The sequence below is a fragment of the Manis pentadactyla genome, chromosome 10 (genome assembly GCF_030020395.1).
Source record: "Manis pentadactyla isolate mManPen7 chromosome 10, mManPen7.hap1, whole genome shotgun sequence".
Taxonomy (NCBI): domain Eukaryota; kingdom Metazoa; phylum Chordata; class Mammalia; order Pholidota; family Manidae; genus Manis; species Manis pentadactyla.
Window position 1 is genome coordinate 106,342,940 of NC_080028.1, and position 18,061 is coordinate 106,361,000.

An 18,061-nucleotide genomic window follows, 5' to 3' on the forward strand; every position below is an offset into this window, starting at 1 on the left:
TTGGGGAAATGCAGATCAGGACCACGGTAAGATATCACCTCACAGCCATCAGGATAGCTATGATCAAAAAACAGAAAATAACAAATGTTGTCAAGGATGTGGAGAAATTGGAACGCTTGTGCACTCTCAGTGGGAATGTAAAATTGTGCAGCTGCTAAGGAATATGTAATGGTATTTCCTCAAAGAATAAAATCATATGATCCAGCATTTCCACTTCTGCATATATACCCAAAATCATTGAATACCGAACTTCAGGAACCTTTGCTCACAGCAGAATTATTCGCAGTAGCTAAGACATGGAAGCAACCTGTCATGTCCATTGATGGATGAGTGGATGAACAAAATGTCATGTACACATTACAGTGGGATTATTCAGCTTAAAGGGGAAAGAAATTCTGATACACGACAACAAGGATGAACCTTGAAGGCATTATGCTAAGTGAAATAAGCTAGTCACAAAAAGATAAATAACACATGGTTCAACTTCTATGAGGTACTTAGAGAAGGTAAAATCCTTAATACCTTTCATGAACTAAGAGAATTTGCTGGTCTCAATCTTAATTTTTTTGTGACTATGGATTAAAGATTAGACTAGCTGTATTGTGTTTAGCTATAAAAGACCATATTTGTAGAGAGGGATTGTTACACTGGATTATTTGGGCAAAAACTAGTAAACAAGTAAACTTGTCAAGTAGATGGTGGAACTGCTAGTTTCTACCCTTTTATCCTGTTACTGTAAAGAACTTAGCTAACAAACATGGTTATATTTCAGTACTAGGAATGAATTTCAAGGGTCAGGTATCCATCAGGTATAAACTGCCTTTGGGAAAGAAAAAAATTCTGTAGGGGCAGAGAGAGAGAATGCTCTAGAGCTTAGCAAGTGACTAGAATTCTGGAGGGGAGTGTCATCCTGGATTCTCCATTGTTTACCTACCATCATGAGATAGTTTATTTCCTCTTGAAGAGTGGTATTTTCTGGTTTGTGTTTCACAAATATGAATTATGCCCAAGGGCAGAAATGGAGTAAAAATACGGAAATAATTGTGGGTATTGATGTACATTTTTTCTCATCTGTATGTTCTTTCTTAAAAACTATGCGGTAAAAGACAGGTAAATTTTACCATTAGTGATATTTAGTACATTCGTAGGATTGTGTGGCCATCACCCCTTTCTGGCTCCAGAACATTTCCATCACCCCAAAGGCAAGCCCTGTGCCCATGAAACAGCTGAAGTTCTTTCTTTTTTTAAATTTTATTGTTATTTGTTTTGGTATGGTTAATATACAATCACCTGAACAACATTATGGTCAGTAGACACTCCCCATTATCAAGTCCCCATTTATATAGCATAAATGACTTATAAATGACATTATCTGTCATTTATAAGTATATTCTCCCATACTGTAGGATCCCTTTTTGTTCTATTGGTGGTGCCCTTTGCTGTACAGGAGCTTTACAGCTTGATATAGTTCCACTTGTTCATTTTTGCTTTTGTTTCCCTTGCCCAGGGAGATATGTTCATGAGGAAGTTGATCATGTTTATATCCAAGAGATTTTTGCCTATGTTTTTTTCCTAAGAGTATTATGGTTTCAAGACTTACATTCAGGTCTTTGACCCATTTTGAATTTACTTTTGTGTATGGGGTTAGACAATGATCCAGTTTCATTCTCTCACATGTAGCTGTCCAATTTTGCCAACACCAACTTTTGTACAGGCTGTCATTTCCCCATTGTATGCCCATGGCTCCTTTATTGTGTATTAATTGACCATATATGTTTGGGTTAATATCTGGACTCTCTATTCTGTTCCACTGGTCTGTGGGTCTGTTCTTGTGCCAGTACAAAATTGTCTTGATTACTGTGGCTTTGTAGTAGAGCTTGAAGTAATCTGGATACATTTTATTTCTTTGTATTGTCTGATTTCCATGGCTAGGACCTCCAGAACTATGTTGAATAAAAGTGGGGAGAGTGGGTGTGCTTGTCTTGGTCCTGATCTTAAAGGAAAAGCTTTTGGCTTCTCAATGTTAAGTATAATGTTGGCTGTGGGTTTGTCATATATGGCATTTATTATGTTGGGGTACTTGCCCTCTATACACATTTTGCTGAGAGTTTTTATCATGAATGGATGTTGAATTTTGTCACATGCTTTTTCAGCATCTGTGGAGATGATCATGTGGTTTTTGTCCTGTTTGTTGATGTAGTGGATGATGTTGATGGAAGTTTTCAAATGTTGTACCATCCTTGCATCCCTGGGATGAATCCCACTTGATCCTGATGATCTTTTTGATGTATTTTTGAATTCAGTTTGCTAATATTTTGTTGAGTATTTTTGCATCTATGTTCATCAGAGATATTGGTCTGTAATTTTCTTTTTTTGTGGTGTCTTTGCCTGGTTTTGGTATTAAGAGTGATGTTGGCCTCGTAGAATGAGTTTGGGAGTATTCCCTCCTCTTCTACTTTTTGGAAAACTAAGTAGGTTGGGTATTAGGTCTTCACTAAATGTTTGATAACTTTCAGTGGTAAAGTCATCTGGTACAGGGGTTTTGTTCTTACATAGTTTTTTGATTACTGATTCAATTTCATTGCTGGTAATTGGTCTGTTCAGATTTTCTGTTTCTTTCTGGGTCAGCCTTGGAAGGTTGTATTTTTCTAGAAAGCTGTCCATTTCCTCTAGCTTATCCAGTTTGTTAGTATATAATTTTTCATAGTATTCTCTAATAATGCTTTGTATTTCTGTGGTGTCCGTAGTGATTTTTCCTCTTTCATTTCTGATTCTGTTTATGTGTGTAGACCCTCTTTTTTTCTTGATAAGTCTGCCTAGGGGTTTATCTATTTTGTTTATTTTCTCAAAGAACCAGCTCCTGCTTTCAAGGATTCTTTCTTTTGTTTTATTCTTCTCAATTTTATTTAATTCTGCTCTAATCTTTATTATATCCCTCCTTCTACTGACTTTGGGCCTCATTTGTTCTTCTCTTTTTAGTTTCATTAATTGTGAGTTTAGACTGTTCATATGGGATTCGTCTTTCCTGAGGTGGGCCTGTATTGCAATATACTTTCCTCTTAGCACAGCCTTGGCTGCATCTCACAGATTTTGTGGTGTTGAATCATTGTCGTCCTTTGTCTCCCTATATTGCTTGATCTGTTTTTATTTGGTTATTGATCCATTGGTTATTTGGGAGCATGTTGTGAAGCCTCCATGTGTTTGTGGAATTTTTCATTTTCTTTGCCTTATTTCTAGTTTCATACCTTTCTTGTCAAACAAACTGGTTGGTACAATTTCAATCTTTTTGAATTTAGCGAGGCTCTTTTTGTGGCCTAGGATATGGTCCATTCTTGAAAATGTTCCATGTGCACTTGAGAATAATGTGTATTCTGCTGCTTTTGGGTGTAGAGTTCTGTAGATGTCTGTTAGGTCCATCTGTTCTAATGTGTTGTTCAGTGATTCTTTTACCTTACTTATTTTCTGTCTGGTTGATCTGTCCTTCAGAGTGAGTGGAGGGTTGAAGTCTCTTGGAATGAATGCCTTGCATTCTATTTTCCCCTTTTAATTCTGTTAGTATTTCTTTCACATATGTAGGTTCTTCTGTGTTGAGTGCATAGATATTTGTAACAGTTATATTTTCTTGTTGGATTGATCCCTTTATCATTACATAATGTCCTTCTTTGTCTCTTGTGACTTTCTTTGTTTTGAAGTCTACTTCGTCTGATACATGTACTGCAACTCCTGCTTCTTTCTCTCTATTAGTTGTATGAAATATCTTTTTCCATCCCTTCACTTTTAGTCTGTGTATATCTTTGGGTTTAAAGTTAGTCTCTTGTAGGCAGCATATAGATGGGTCTTGCTTTTTATCCATTCAGTGACTCTGTGTCTTTTGATGGGTGCATTCAGACCATTTACATTTAGGGAGATAGTCCCTAGGTATGTACTTATTGCCATTGCAGGCTTTAGATTCGTGGTTACCAGAGGTTCAAGGGTAACTTCCTTACTATCTGAGAGTCTAACTTAACTCACTTAAATGCTATTACAAACACAGTCTAAAGGTTCTTTTTTTTCTCCTCCTTTTTCTTCCTCCTCCATTCTTTATATATTAGGTATCATATTCTGTACTCTTTGTTTATCCCTTGATTGACTTTGGGGATAGTTCATTTAATCTTGCCTAGTCATTAGCTATTCTACTTTCCTTACTGTGGTTTAACCACCTCTGACAACAGCTATTACACCTTACAAATCCTTCTATCTATAGCAGTCCATCCAAAATACACTATAGAGACAGTTTGTGGGAGGTAAATTCTCTCAGCTATTGCTTATGTGGAAATTGTTTAATCCCTCCTTCAAATTTAAATGATAACCTTGCTGGATAAAGTGTTCTTGGTTCGAGGCCCTTCTGCTTCATTGCATTAAATACATCATGCCACTCCTTTCTGGCCTGTAAAGTTTCTGCTGAGAATTCTGATGATAGCCTGATGGACTTTCCTTTGTAAGTCATCTTATTTCTCTCTCTGGCTGCTTTTCATAGTCTTTCCTTATCCTTGATCTTTGCTATTTTAATTCCTATATGTCTAGGTGTTGTCTTCCTTGGGTCCCTTGTGTTGGGAGATCTGTGCCCCTCCATGGCCTGAGAGACTATCTCCTCCCCCAGATTGGGGAAGTTTTCAACAATTACCTCCTCAAAGACACTTTCGATCCATTTTTCTCTCTGTTCTTCTTCTGGTACCCCTATAATGCAAATATTGCTCCATTTGGATTGGTCACACAGTTCTCTCAATATTCTTTCATTCCTAGAGATCCTTTTTTCTTCTCTGTGCCTCAACTTGTTTGTATTCCTCTTCTCTAATTTGTATTTCATTTATCATCTCCTCCACCATATCTAATCTGCTTTTAAAACTTTCCATTTTATGTTTCATTTCTGATACTGTGTTCTGTAATGATTGGATCTCCAACTGCAATTCCTCCCTGAGTTCTTGAATATTTTTCTGTACCTCCATGAGGATGTTAATGATTTTTATTTTGAAATCCCTTTCAGGCAGATTCATGAAGCTGATTTCATTTGAATCTTTCTCAGGGGTTGTATTCATATTCATAATTTTACTCTGAACCAGGTTCCTTTGGCATTTCATATTTGTATATGGTGCCCTCTAGTGCTCAGAAGCTCTACTCTCTGGAGCTGCTTAGTCCCTGAAGCAATGTTGGGGGTCGTAGGGGAGCGGTATTGGTGCCTGGGGGGAGGAAAGAGCTGTTTCCTGCTTCCCGGCTGCTGTGCCTGTTTCCACTGCCAGAACCAGTGAGCCAAACACACAGGTATGAGGCTCTATGCTTTGCGTTTGTAGTTGCTGTAGACAGGGCTTCCCTCTGGCTGGCCGAATGCAAGGGTTGGCTTTGACGGTTTGCAAGCCAGGTGGGGCTGGCTGGGAGAAAGGCGCAGCAGGCTGCTTATCACAGAGGTGGTCCTTGGAGCTATGTAGCCAGCCAGGGAGCTGGAGTTCCTGAAGATCATGAAAGTTCCCAACCTCCTGGACAGAGTGCACCTGGACAATTTTGTCTGCCTCTCCTTTCTCCTGAGCAATAAGCTCTGTGCAATCCTTGGCCCTTTAGCAGCCCTCTTGCTGTTTGGAAGTCTCTCAGACTGCCTGGCTTTCTTTTGTCCCAGAGTAGCCAGATATGGATCCCTACTTTCCACAAGCAGCTGGAATCTCAGTCTCTCCAGGTATTCTGCCTGTTTTAGCTCTCCAACCCCCTAATTATGAGAGTACCATGAAAACACCATGAAATGTACGTTTGTGATCCCAGATCAGATCTCCAGAGTTAGGCATTCAGCAGTCCCAGGCCTCCACTCCCTCCCTGCTCCTCAGTGGCACCTGACTGCCAGTGAGATCACTTCTCTCTTAGCCTCTTCTTTGAGGGACCGCACCCTGTTAGGCAGGAAAATAGATATGAGTGGGATGGAAAGAGAATAAGGCCAGGAAAAAGCCCACTAACAATGACCCAAAGTGAATCAGTTAAAGCTCAAAAAGCCAGGAGCAACTTGGCCTGGAATGTTTGAATACACCCCAGAGAATGGAGGGTACCTCAGCATAGGCCATGGCTTTATTGTGTTAATCAAGCATGCCCAGCTTATTTTTTTAACTTTACCTACATGCTTTTTTTTTTTCTCCTTTGGCACTAATCAGTAGTTTGCAATCTTGACAATTAATAATGGCAAGCAAGCCCAGCAAAAACAACATAGTCACAGGCAGGAAGGATTCCATCTTAAAAATAAGATTGCATTTTAATACCCAGGATGTTAAGAAGTAATACTCTTAACTGACTCTCTAGCAAACAGACAATAACTCAGCCCACCTTGGGAGCCAGGCAAGCAGTCTTGTTTGATATGCCCCCAGACCAAGAAGGCTGGGCTCCCAGGGAGAAATCACAGCAGGAAGTTGCTTGTGTTAAGTTAGTTCTAAGTATTATTCAAAGACCACCTAACAGGTCTGCAGCCCCAGACCTTAGTCACATTCCTGAAGAATCCTTAAAAGGGGGAACTCCCAGTCTCTTGGGGCGCACCTCTCCCTGAGGTCACCTGCACTTTCTAAGTGTGTAAACTTTTCACTTTAAACTCTCTCTTTTCAACCTTTCAGGGTGCTTCTCTCTGAGGTTGACTGCACTTTTTCTGCAAGTAATTTTATTAAAACTTTTCCTCTGCTTCACTACTGTGTCTCTGCCTTTCAATTCTTTTTTGCAGTGGGGACAAGGGCCAAGGAAAATACACAACACTCCCCCAACAACCCCACCCCATCTTCAAGGAATACGCAGGTCACCCTGACTAGAGAGACTTGCGACTTACCAAAGGTTCCAGGTCCAGCAAAGCCCTGGGCACATGCTGAGGATGCCCCAGTGGAGAGGCTGATGCCTGATGCACCCACCACAGGGGCAGGGGTGTTCTGACCAAAGGTGGGTGTGGATGTGCCTGGAATGGAGAGACCGCAAAGAACTGTGACAACTAGGCCCACAAGAAGAAGGTGTCAAAGCAGGCAGTAATGAACTGGGGGAAGTCTGCTTGCAAATGCATCCCCACAGGATCCCTTAGCCCGCACCGCTGTCCGGCTCACCCCTCGGTAAGGAAGCACATGGGGTGACTGGGTCCTAACCCCTGTGCTCCACGTGAGCTGGAGCTCACCCCCCCTCCCCACCAGCTGCAGCAGAGCACAAGACCCTTAGCTGCCCATTGGCCACCTGAGGAGGAGAACCTTTGCACTCCCTTGGCCACCACAGCACAGCTGAGGGGGACACTGAGTGGACCTCCTTTCTCTCATGACCAATGTTATGTCTCTTTCCTGTTTGCCTGCTCCCTCTCCTCTAATTCACCGCAGCCCTACACCACAGTCAGCCCCCATCCTCCCACAGGCCCACTCGAACTTGATCTCCTGCACACGCTTGCCCTCATGGCGCCTCCTGTCCAGTGCTGGGCTACCGTCCACAGTGGCTCTCTGGGAAGATCCTCTCACATGTATCTGTATCTTCCTAGGCCTGAGGTGGGGTGGGTGCCCCCCCAAGTGCTGACCTTTCATGTAATCTTCACCCCCACCTGGCCTATGGGGGTCGCACCTTATTGCAACCAGGAACTGATCCTCCCCCAGATCTCGGATGTGAGCACAGTGCTGTCCCTGCTCCCGTGCCAATCACACCCACTCCAGATCCTCTGCCTCATCAGGGCCTGTAGTCAGTCCCCTGCACCTCCTGTTCCATGTGCCATTTAACCAGGTTGGGTTCACTCTCTATCCACTTATTTTAGATCCACACCTCAAGCCTGACTGTTGCTGGGCAGACACACACAACTGTGCTGACCAGCCTTGCTTCAAATTCCTAACCACTTTCCCAGACTTCAGAACAGCCTGGCACAGCTCTCACGTGTCGTTTACTCCCCCCCTCCAAAATGACTACAGAGAGAAGCCCTCCTTGGTACACATCTCCCCATAAAGCACTCCAAGGAGCTCTTATATACAGTGAAGAAAACGGAAGCTACCTGGGCCCAAACTCCTTATCATGCATCTTCCACATGGCAAATAAAATCACTTCCTTCTGCCTGAAATTCTGTGGTGACTTCCCTTAGTCCTTTAGCAAAAACATTTTAAAAGGCCATGAATGAACTTCCTTCTGCCTGTCTCTTAATGTCATTTTATCCCACTTTCCTTTTTAAACCTCTAGCCACACCTGGCTCTTCTCTGCTCATGAAAACATTAGGCTCGTGGCTGCCTTTGTGCCTTTGCCCCTGTGCCGGCAACACCCTCACCACCAGCCGCTGTCCCTGCTCCCAACTCTGGAACTATGGCCATGGCCTCAGTTTGCTATTGCCTCAGAAAGGCTGCCCCTGACTACCTAAATAGCTCCTCCAGTCATGAGTTACACGGCTACCTGATGCTGTTTACAGATATCATCTGTGATAACATCTGTCTCTTCGCCACAGCATACAGCTCCAAGAGCGGAGACCATATCATCACTTAAAACAGCACCTGGCACTGCAGACCGAGCCCATTCCAAATCTTACCTGCAAACACAGACGTGTTCTGAGGTGTACCGGCCACGTGGAAGGGAAAGGGTGTGCTCTGGCCAGCTGCACCCAGGGAGTTCGGACTCAAGCCTCCCAAGGAGCCGTGCCGCCAGTGCTCCCACTCTGTCCTGCACCAAAGCTGAACACCCCAGAGGTGGAGCTGCTGTGGGAGGCAGCCACGCTCATCCCAAAGCCCCCACTGCCAGCAGGGCCTGCTGACACCCCGGACGTGAAGGGTGATGAGATGGTGCTGCCAAACACTGAGCTACTGGTCCTGCTGCTGGTGGTCTGGGTTGTAGCTCCAAAGCCTGAGGTGGTGGCTGCAAAAAAGTAGGAAACATGGATGATTGTCTAACCCCATACACAAAAGTAAATTCAAAATGGATCAAAGACCTGAATGTAAGCCATGAAAACATAAAACTCTGAGAAAAAAACATAGGCAATAATCTCTTGGACATAAACATGAGCAACTTCTTCATGAACATTATCTCCCCAGGCAAGGGAAACAAAAGCCAAAATGAACAAATGGGACTACATCAAGCTGAAAATCTTCTGTACAGCAAAGGACATCATCAATAGAACAAAAAGGAATCCTACAGTATGGGAGAATATATTCACAAATGACGGATCTGATAAAGGGTTGACATCCAAAATACATAAGGAGCTCACACACCTCAACAAACAAAAGGCAAATAATCCAACTAAAAAATGGGCAGAGGAGCTGAACAGACAGTTCTCCAAAGAAGGAACTCAGACGGCCAATAGACACGTGAAAAGATGCTTCACATCACTTGTCATCAGAGAAATGCAAATTAAAACCACAATGAGATATCACCTCACACCAGTAAGAATCACCACCATCCAAAAGACAAACAACAACATATGTTGGTGAGGTTGTGGAGAAAGGGGAACCCTCCTACACTGTTGGTGGAAACGTAAATTAGTTCAACCATTGTGGAAATGAATATGGAGGTTCCTCAAAAAGCTCAAAATAGAAATACCATTTGACCCAGGAATACCACTCCTACAGATTCACCCTAAGAATACAGCAGCCCAGTTTGAAAAAGACAGATGCACCCCTATGTTTATCGCAGCATTATTTGCAATAGCCAAGAAATGGAACCAACCTAAGTGTCCATCAGTAGGTGAATGGATAAAAATGATGTGATACATATACACAACAGAATATTATTCAGCCATAAGAAGAAAACAAATCCTACAATTTGCAACAACATGGATGGAGCTAGAGGGTTTATGCTCAGTGAAATAAGCCAGGCGAGAAAGACAAGTATAAAATGATTTCACTCATATGTGGAGTATAAGAACAAAGAAAAATGGAAGGAACAAAATAGTAGCAGAATCACAGAAACCAAGAATGAACTAACAGTTACCAAAGGGAAAGGGAGTGAGGAAGATTGGTGGGAAGGGAGGGATAAGGGCAGGGAAAAAGAAAAGGGGCATTATGATTAGCATGTATAATGTGGGGGGGTCTCACGGAGGGCTGGGCAACACAGAGAAGACAAGTCGTGATTCCAAAGCATCTTTCTATGCTGATGGACAGTGACTGTAATGGGGTATGTGGGGGAGACTTGGTGAAGGAGAGTACCTAGTAAACATAATGTTCTTCATGTAATTGTAGATTGATACAAAAAAAACCATTTTAAAAGGCCATGAATGATCTTCCTTTCTGCTTGTCTCTTAATGTCATTTTATCCCACTTTCCTTTTTAAACCTCTAGCCACACCTGGCTCTTCTCTGCTCATGAAAACATAAACTCATCTCTGTATTCGGGCCTTTGCTCCTGTGCCTGCAAAGCCCTCACCCCCAGCCATTGTCCCTGCGCCCAACTCTGGAGCTATGGCCATGGCCTCAATTTGCTATTGCCTCAGAAAGGCTTCTGCTGACTACCTAAATAGCTTCTCCAGTCATGAGTTACACGGCTACCTGATACTGTTTACAGATAACATCTGTGATAACATCTGTCTCTTCACCACAGCATACAGCTCCGAGAGCAGAGACCGTGTCGCCACTTAAAACAGCGCCTGGCACTGCAGACCAAGCCCATTCCAAATCTCACCTGCAAACATAGACATGTTCTGAGGTGTGCCAGCCACGTGGAAGTGAAAGGGTGTGCTCTGGCCAGCTGCACCCAGGGAGTTCTGACTCAAGCCTCCCAAGAAAGGGGCCGTGCTGCCGGTGCTCCCACTCTGTCCTGTGCCAAAGCCGAACACCCAGTGGTGGAGATGCTGTGGAGGCAGTCACACTCATCCCAAAGCCCCCACTGCCAGCAGGGCCTTCTGCCACCCCAGACGTGAAGGCGATGAGATGGTGCTGCCAAACACTTAGCTACTGGTCCTGCTGGTGGTGGTCTGGATCGTAGCTCCAACGCCTGAGGTGGTGGCTGCAAAAAAGTAGGAAACATGGATGATTGTATAACCCCATACACAAAAGTAAATTCAAAATGGATCAAAGACCTGAATGTAAGCCATGAAACCATAAAACTCTGAGAAAAAATTATAGGCAAAAATCTCTTGGACATAAACATGAGAGAATTCTTCATGAACATATCTCCCCAGGCAAGGGAAACAAAAGCAAAAATGAACAAATGGGACTGTATGAAGCTGAAAAGCTTCTGTACAGCAAAGGAAACCATCAATAGAACAAAAAGGCATCCTACAGTATGGGAGAATATATTCATAAATGACGGATCTGAAAAAGTGTTGACATCCAAAATACATGAGGAGCTCTCACACCTCAACAAACAAAAAGCAAACAATCCCATTAAAAAATGAGTAGAGGAGCTGAACAGACAGTTCTCCAAAGAAGGAACTCAGACGGCCAATAGACACGTGAAAAGATGCTGCACATTGCTTGTCATAAGAGAAATGCAAGTTAAAACCACAATGAGATATCACCTCACACCAGTAAGGATCGCCACCATCCAAAAGACAAACAACAACATATGTTGGTGAGGTTGTGGAGAAAGGGGAACCCTCCTACACTGTTGGTGGGAATGTAAATTAGTTCAACCATTGTGGAAATGAATATGGAGGTTCCTCAAAAAGCTCAAAATAGAAATACCATTTGACCCAGGAATACTGCTCCTAGGAATTTATGCTAAGAATACAGCAGCCCAGTTTGAAAAAGACAGATGCACCCCTATGTTTATCGCAGCACTATTTACAACAGCCAAGATATGGAAGCATCCTAAGTGTCCATCAGTAGATGAATGGATAAAGAAGATGTGGTATATATACACAATGGAATATTATTTAGCCATAAGAAGAAAACAAATCCTACCATTTGCAACAACATGGATGGAGCTAGAGGGTGTTATGCTCAGTGAAATAAGCCAGGCAGAGTAAGACAAGTGCCAAATGATTTCACTCATATGTGAAGTATAAGAACAAAGAAAAATGGAAGGAACAAAAGTGCAGCAGAATCACAGAACCCAACAAGGGACTAACAGTTACCAAAGGGAAAGGGACTGGGGAGGATGGGTGGGAAGGGAGGGAGAAGGGAGGAAGAAGAGAGCGGGCCTTACAATTAACATGTATAATGGAGGGTTGGGCATGGGGAGGCCTGTGCATCACAGAGAACACAAGTAGTGATTTTGCAGCATCTTACTACACTGATGGACAGTGACAAATGGGATATGTGGGGGGGACTTCGTGAAGGGGGGGAGTCTAGTAAACACAGTTCTTCATGAAATTGAAGATTAATGATAACAAAATTTTAAAAAAGGAGGAAGGAGCTGTGGTGCTGCCAAAGGCTGGCTTGGTGCAGGAGGGGGTGCCAAAGAGAGGCTGCGGTTTCAACCTACAAAAATCTGACCACATAGCACTGCCAAAGCCTGGCTATGGTGGGGCCGGAACTGCTGATCTTCCAAAAGGAAAGGAGGTGCCGAAGCTGGGGGCCACGGCTGGCTTGGCAGCTCCCATCTGCTATCCGTCAGTGGCCCAGAACATGGGCTGTGGGGTGACTTCAGGATAGGAAGGAATGGGGGGCCTGGTGCCAGAACCAAAGGGAATGTTGAAGACTGGGGTGGCAGTGCTGCTGAATGTCAGTGCCGGCTGGCTCGGGGCGACAGGGGTGGAGGTCGTGAGGGTGCCACCAAAGCCACTGAAACTGGCGGTGCTGCTGCCAGCAGCTGTCTGGACGGCGTCAGGCAGGGACTGGCCAAATGTGATGGCTGTTGTTGGAGCAGGTGTGGCCAGCGCCTTGCCAAACTGGAGTATGGAGCCCATGGCTGGGGTAGAGCTGGCCCCAGGGGCAAGAGGGGCACCAAAGAGAGCAGGCTGGGCAGTGGAAGCAGTGGAGCTGGTCATGCTGCTCGCAGTGCTGGTCACACTGCTCGCACCAAAGCCAAAGACAGGCTTCTGGGTGGAGTCCGCGGCTGTGCCAGTGGTGGTCCCCCAAGCCGCTGCTGAGGGGACACTGACACTGGCCTGGCCAGGGAACAGAGGGGCATTCGTGCTAGTGCCTGAAGTAGTGTGACTGAAGGAGAAAGGAGTTGACAAGGGCAAAGATGTAGGTAGTCCTGTGCTGCTAAAAACAGGACTGAAAGTGAAGGGAGGCTGCTTGTAGTCCGGGTGGGGACAGAGCTGGAAGATGCCACTGTTGTGACATGGGAATGGCTGAATGGCACAGGACCCTCATTCCCACTTTTAGGTGGAGCCACAAAGATGGGCTTGAACATGGGACGTGCTGAAGACACAGCAGGAGCTGCCGAGGCAGAAGGGTTAGCAGGTGGGCTGCTCGGCTTCAGGGTGGGGCCTGGGGTTTGGCAGATGTCTCAGCCTGAGAGGCCAGAGGTGACTTGGTGGCATCACAGGCTGGTATTGCGGGAGAGGCAGGGGTCAGCCCCGAGAAAGTTTCTGTGGACCTGGAGTCTGAGGAGGGCCAGTGAGGGACCCTGGCTGTGAAGAACCAAGAGGGCCCAGAAGGCCTGGTGTCGTCAGGGGCGAATGGGCATTGGGGGTGGCTGTCAGGCAGGAAAATACATATGAGCGGGGAGGAAAGAGAACAGGGTCAGTAAAGCCCCCTAGAAAGGTTAACCAGTTAAAACTAGAAATCCAGAAAAGACTCAGAGTTAGTGAGTTAATCCGTTAAAGCTCAGAAGGTCAAGAGAAACTTGGCCTTGAAGGTTTGAGTGTTCCCCAGATAAAAGTATCTGAGCACAGCCGATGTCTTCATTGTGTCCATTAGATCCTTGTAAGATTTACTCTAGCCTGCTAAAAGGCCCACTATAAACAGCAAAGTAAAGACAGGGAGAACCCACCTTAAAGCCAAAATTGTATTTTGAAAAAACACCAGGAAGTTTCAGAAGAAAGATTCTTAACATACTCTTTAGCAAACAAGTAACTCTGTCCACCTTGGAGGAAAAGCAGACCGTCTTGATAAGCTAATTTTGCAGAATTACTTAGAGGACTGATGAGTAACTTAATGTCTCATCAAAGATACCTGAGTCCACTTAACAAGCCCACACCCGAGCCCTCTGTCACATTCCTGAAAAATCCTTAAAAGGGGGAACCCCCAACCTTTCAGTGCGCTCATATGTGAGGTCACGCACACTTTCTAAGTGTGTAACCTTTTAACTTTAAACTCCCTCTTTTCAACCTTTCAGGGTGCTGCGCTCCTCTCTCTGAGGTCGCCTGCACTTCCTAAGTGCAAACTTCAACTCTTCCCAACCTTTCAGGGTGCTCCTCTATCTGAAGTCACCCACACCTTCTACGTGTGTGACCTTTTACTCTTAAACTCTTTCTGTCCAACCTTTCAGGCCACTCCTCCCTCACTGAGGTCACCTGCACTTCTTTCTCACTAAGTAACTTTAAATAAAACTTTTACTCTGCTTCACTACTACTGTGTCTCTGTCCTTCAATTCTTTGTTACGGCAGGGACAAGAACAGGAAAATACACAATGCCTCCCCCCCAACATTGCCACTGCAGATTCTAGGAAGAAGAACAGGAAATGTCAACTATGGTACCTCAAACGTGATGGTATTTGGTGCTCTAGAAGCCTTGCTGGGCCAGGGATTCAGGAGTCAACAAATATTACTAATCGATACCACCTGTTCTTAACATAATCATTCCTCAAAATCAAGGAAGTGCTCCTTATTTCTACCCTACACAAATCATCAGACAGTCAGCAGGGGATAAAACTTGGCCTGGCAGGGGTTAAATGTGTAGACAGACACCAAGGAAAATCTAATCATCTGAACCCAAGCCTGGCTCAGAGCAGCTAAGGAATGGGGCTGCAAAGCAACAGCCATCTGACTACCAAAAGGAGGCTGCCTTCTCCAGCTTTAAGGGCGGCAGCCCCTTCCCTACAATCTGCTCCTGATGAGATGGTTCTGAAGCCGCCAGGCGTGCACCAGCTCAGGTGTGCTAAGCCAGAGCAGGTTCAACCTTTTTAGCGACTGACTGCCATGCTGCTTTCACGTTAGCCTAAGCAGAGGCTGATGGCCCTGTGTGCTCCACAGAAAGCTCTCCCACTCACCTGGGAAAGATGGTAGGCCCAGGGGGTTCGGGTTCTTCAGGAAGATGATGTACTTGGGTAGAAACTGCGGGATAGTCAGTGGGGCTGGGGGGGAGGCCGAGGAAGCAGCAGTCCCAGCAGCAGGCACGGCGAGAGTAGAAGCCGGTGGAGTGGCAGGGCGGCTCTCCGTGATGGAGCTCGAGGCCGTTTCTAAGGAAAAAAGAAAGGATTGTCCTCCCTGGTAGGAGAATTCTTTCCAGGGGCATCACAGAGCACGGGGAGGCTCAGGGACTCGGGGGAACTCATGTGGAAATGCTTCCTCTCAATCTCAGTGCTCACTGTGCTCAGAGTCCGCTAAGAACCCAAGAGGTGGATTTCTCAGAGGAGAAAGACCAAAAGAAAACCAAAGGGAACACATGCCACGCGTTCATCAACGTACCCTGTTCTCCCTGGGACTCCTTGTCTACCGGCGGAGCGGAAGAGCCAGCTTCCTGAGAAATGTCCTCTTCTCTGTAGGAGGAAGAGGCACAATTAAGTTTAGAAAAGTACTGGATAACTTCTTACACCCTCCTAACTACCAACTGACCAAAGTCTAGAACAACCGTGACTAAGATCTCAGTGTGTCAAGACAACAAAAAGAAGCAAAGAAAATTCCTAAAGAAATGAAGGGAGGCAGTTCACAGTAGCCACAGAGACACCTTTGTCTTAAAACAAGCAGAAAACAATCTTCAGAACCTTACATACAACCTGCCAAGTTTCTGAGAGTCCTAGTCACACCTCTATCTCTCAGAAAGCGGCATTCTAGTCGGGCACCTAGAGGGTCAGCTGGGGTCTAGAATGTGAAGCCTGCTGCCCACTCCCATCAGTCACTCTGTTCACTCTGTCCCATGCAAGCCCCAGCCCCTCACACTGCAGCATGAGGGGGAGCAGGGGCTGGTGTGGTCACTGTGTGATGACTGCAAAAGACGAGAGCGATTCAGGGCGGCACCGTCTCTGCCCTTTAGATGTGAATCGTTTTGATTCTCCAAATCGGAGTCTCAGAAAGCCTAAGAGCCAAGTAAATTTCCCTCCTTTCTCACCCTCTCATTAATCCACACAGCAAATCACCGATTACCTTATTTTCTTTGCTGGCCTCTCCTGTGTCTGTGAGGCGATTAAGGCTGGGCTGGAGAAGGGTGAGGCACTGGGACTGGAACGCCGCCTCTTCCAGAGCTAAAAGCCAAACACAAGTCACGTGACTGACCCTAAGGAATAACGTAGGATCTGACCTTCAACATAATTCTGTGGCTCTAATCCATCACTGTATATAAAGTCTCCTTCTCAAGTGACTAAAAAAATTTTCTTTGTTAAGTGGGGCTTCTGAAAAGTGAGTCAATTGCCAGTATTTAAAAGGGCCGTCATTGGCCAAAGTTGGATAAGTTGCATCAGAAAGAGCAGCTACACTATACTGGGGATCATGAAATATTTATAAAATATCATCAGTTCATAAAGATAACACAGCAAGAACCTCACTGGTCACCTTTGGATTAGCTACAGCATCATTGCCTGCTTATTATCCTGCCACTCCTATAGGTAGGGCTTGTTCTATTTAGAATTACATAGACCTAATGCAGAGGGAAGGACAGAATTAGAACATCACCATTTTGCCACAATGGACATAGACAAAGGTGATAAATGGCCGCTAAAATCAGCAGGTGAAAAACTCATAGGAACAATAAATGGAAGGATCAGACTGACCCCTGAGCCCAGTGGGAGGCAACCGCACAGCACGTGCTCCCTATGTGATGCGATCAGAAGTGCACAGCAGCACCTCTGCCCGAATCATTGAACTTGAAACTCATCAAACCTCAGGAGCCAACTGCCCATTTACGGGGAAAATAGGGAGAGAGTACATGTCAAAATGGCACCATGACGACGAAAACCAAATCCAAAATGTAGTAAATTCTATAGAACATAATGACAGACTTCTCAAAAGTAAGAAAAAGCGTAGTGGTAGTACCTAGATTAAGGGTCTAAGAGAGGCCCGAAGTCCTCGCCGCGGGGGAGGGCGCGCGGCTGCCGCCCCAGTCCGTGTGCTCTGCGCCTGCGGCGGCGGCCGCGGGGACAACGCGCCCTTGGTTCCCCATGGAGGGAGCCTGACAGCTGGAGGCCGCCAGGGGGCGCCGGCCGCGCGGGGCCCGGAGAGCCCGGGGAGACGGCGCTGTCAGGACGGCGACATGCCGCCTGCGGCTCCTCGGACGGGCCGAGGCGCTGGGAGCCGGCGCCCGGCACCCAGGGAACCCGGCATCCTGGCGGGGCCCGCGCGCCCCAAGGGTGTGTCTTGCGCGCCCCCAGGACCGCGGAGGGGTTCTGCGATCGCGGGGAGTACGTCAGGCCCGCCGGCCGGCCTGAGCAGCGCGCCCCGGGAGGCGGAGGCCCCGTGGCACGCGCGCCTCCCGCGGCCCTCCCCGCAGCTGCCCGCGATGCTCGCCCCTCCCCCGCCGCCCCGCCCCGCCCCGCCCCCGGCGCTGCGCCTCGGAGCATCCTCGCTCTGCCCAGGCCTGTTAAAAAAGTGAAGGTTATTTTTACCCTGCCTGCTTGTTAGGCCCTCAGATACAGCCTTGTATAATGCTACGTCTGAAGCTCTGAGTGTGAATTAAGTCCTCTGAAATGTAAATGACGGTACTTATTTAAAATAATAGTAATTGGTGGCACTTCTTAAATGTTTACTATGGACAGTGTAGACTCGGTGAACACTTTACATGTACTGCCTCACAACTATCTTATGAAGTAGGTCAAAATCATTTCCATAAGTGTACAACCTTATGTTTAGATTTTTTGTTACATATATTAATTAAATACCTTTAATGCTCAAAAAAAAAAGTCTAAGAGACATGTGAACCAAACGCAATGAGCTGATTTTTGGTCCCTGATTCAAAGTAACTGTAATAAGACAGTGAGGGTAAGAAAGGCAAATTGGAGCGATAATAACTAACACTAAGTCATTATTATTCAGAGGAATAGAGGCATTGTGGTCATTAATGTTCAAAAAGTTTTAAAAATACACTGAAATACCT

General features: G+C 45.6%; 1 protein-coding gene across 1 annotated transcript; it reads right to left on the reverse strand.

The window, feature by feature from the left end:
• Window positions 1-3,233: 3,233 nt before the first annotated feature.
• LOC118922571 (putative nuclear envelope pore membrane protein POM 121B) lies at window positions 3,234-17,528 on the reverse strand. The gene is given in 9 exon segments (XM_057488014.1): window positions 3,234-5,909; window positions 6,824-6,946; window positions 8,525-8,629; window positions 8,632-8,857; window positions 12,262-13,101; window positions 13,104-13,303; window positions 15,027-15,215; window positions 15,445-15,515; window positions 17,146-17,528. Coding segments are annotated over 9 exon segments (2,175 nt in total). The 3' UTR covers window positions 3,234-5,871.
• Window positions 17,529-18,061: the final 533 nt, after the last annotated feature.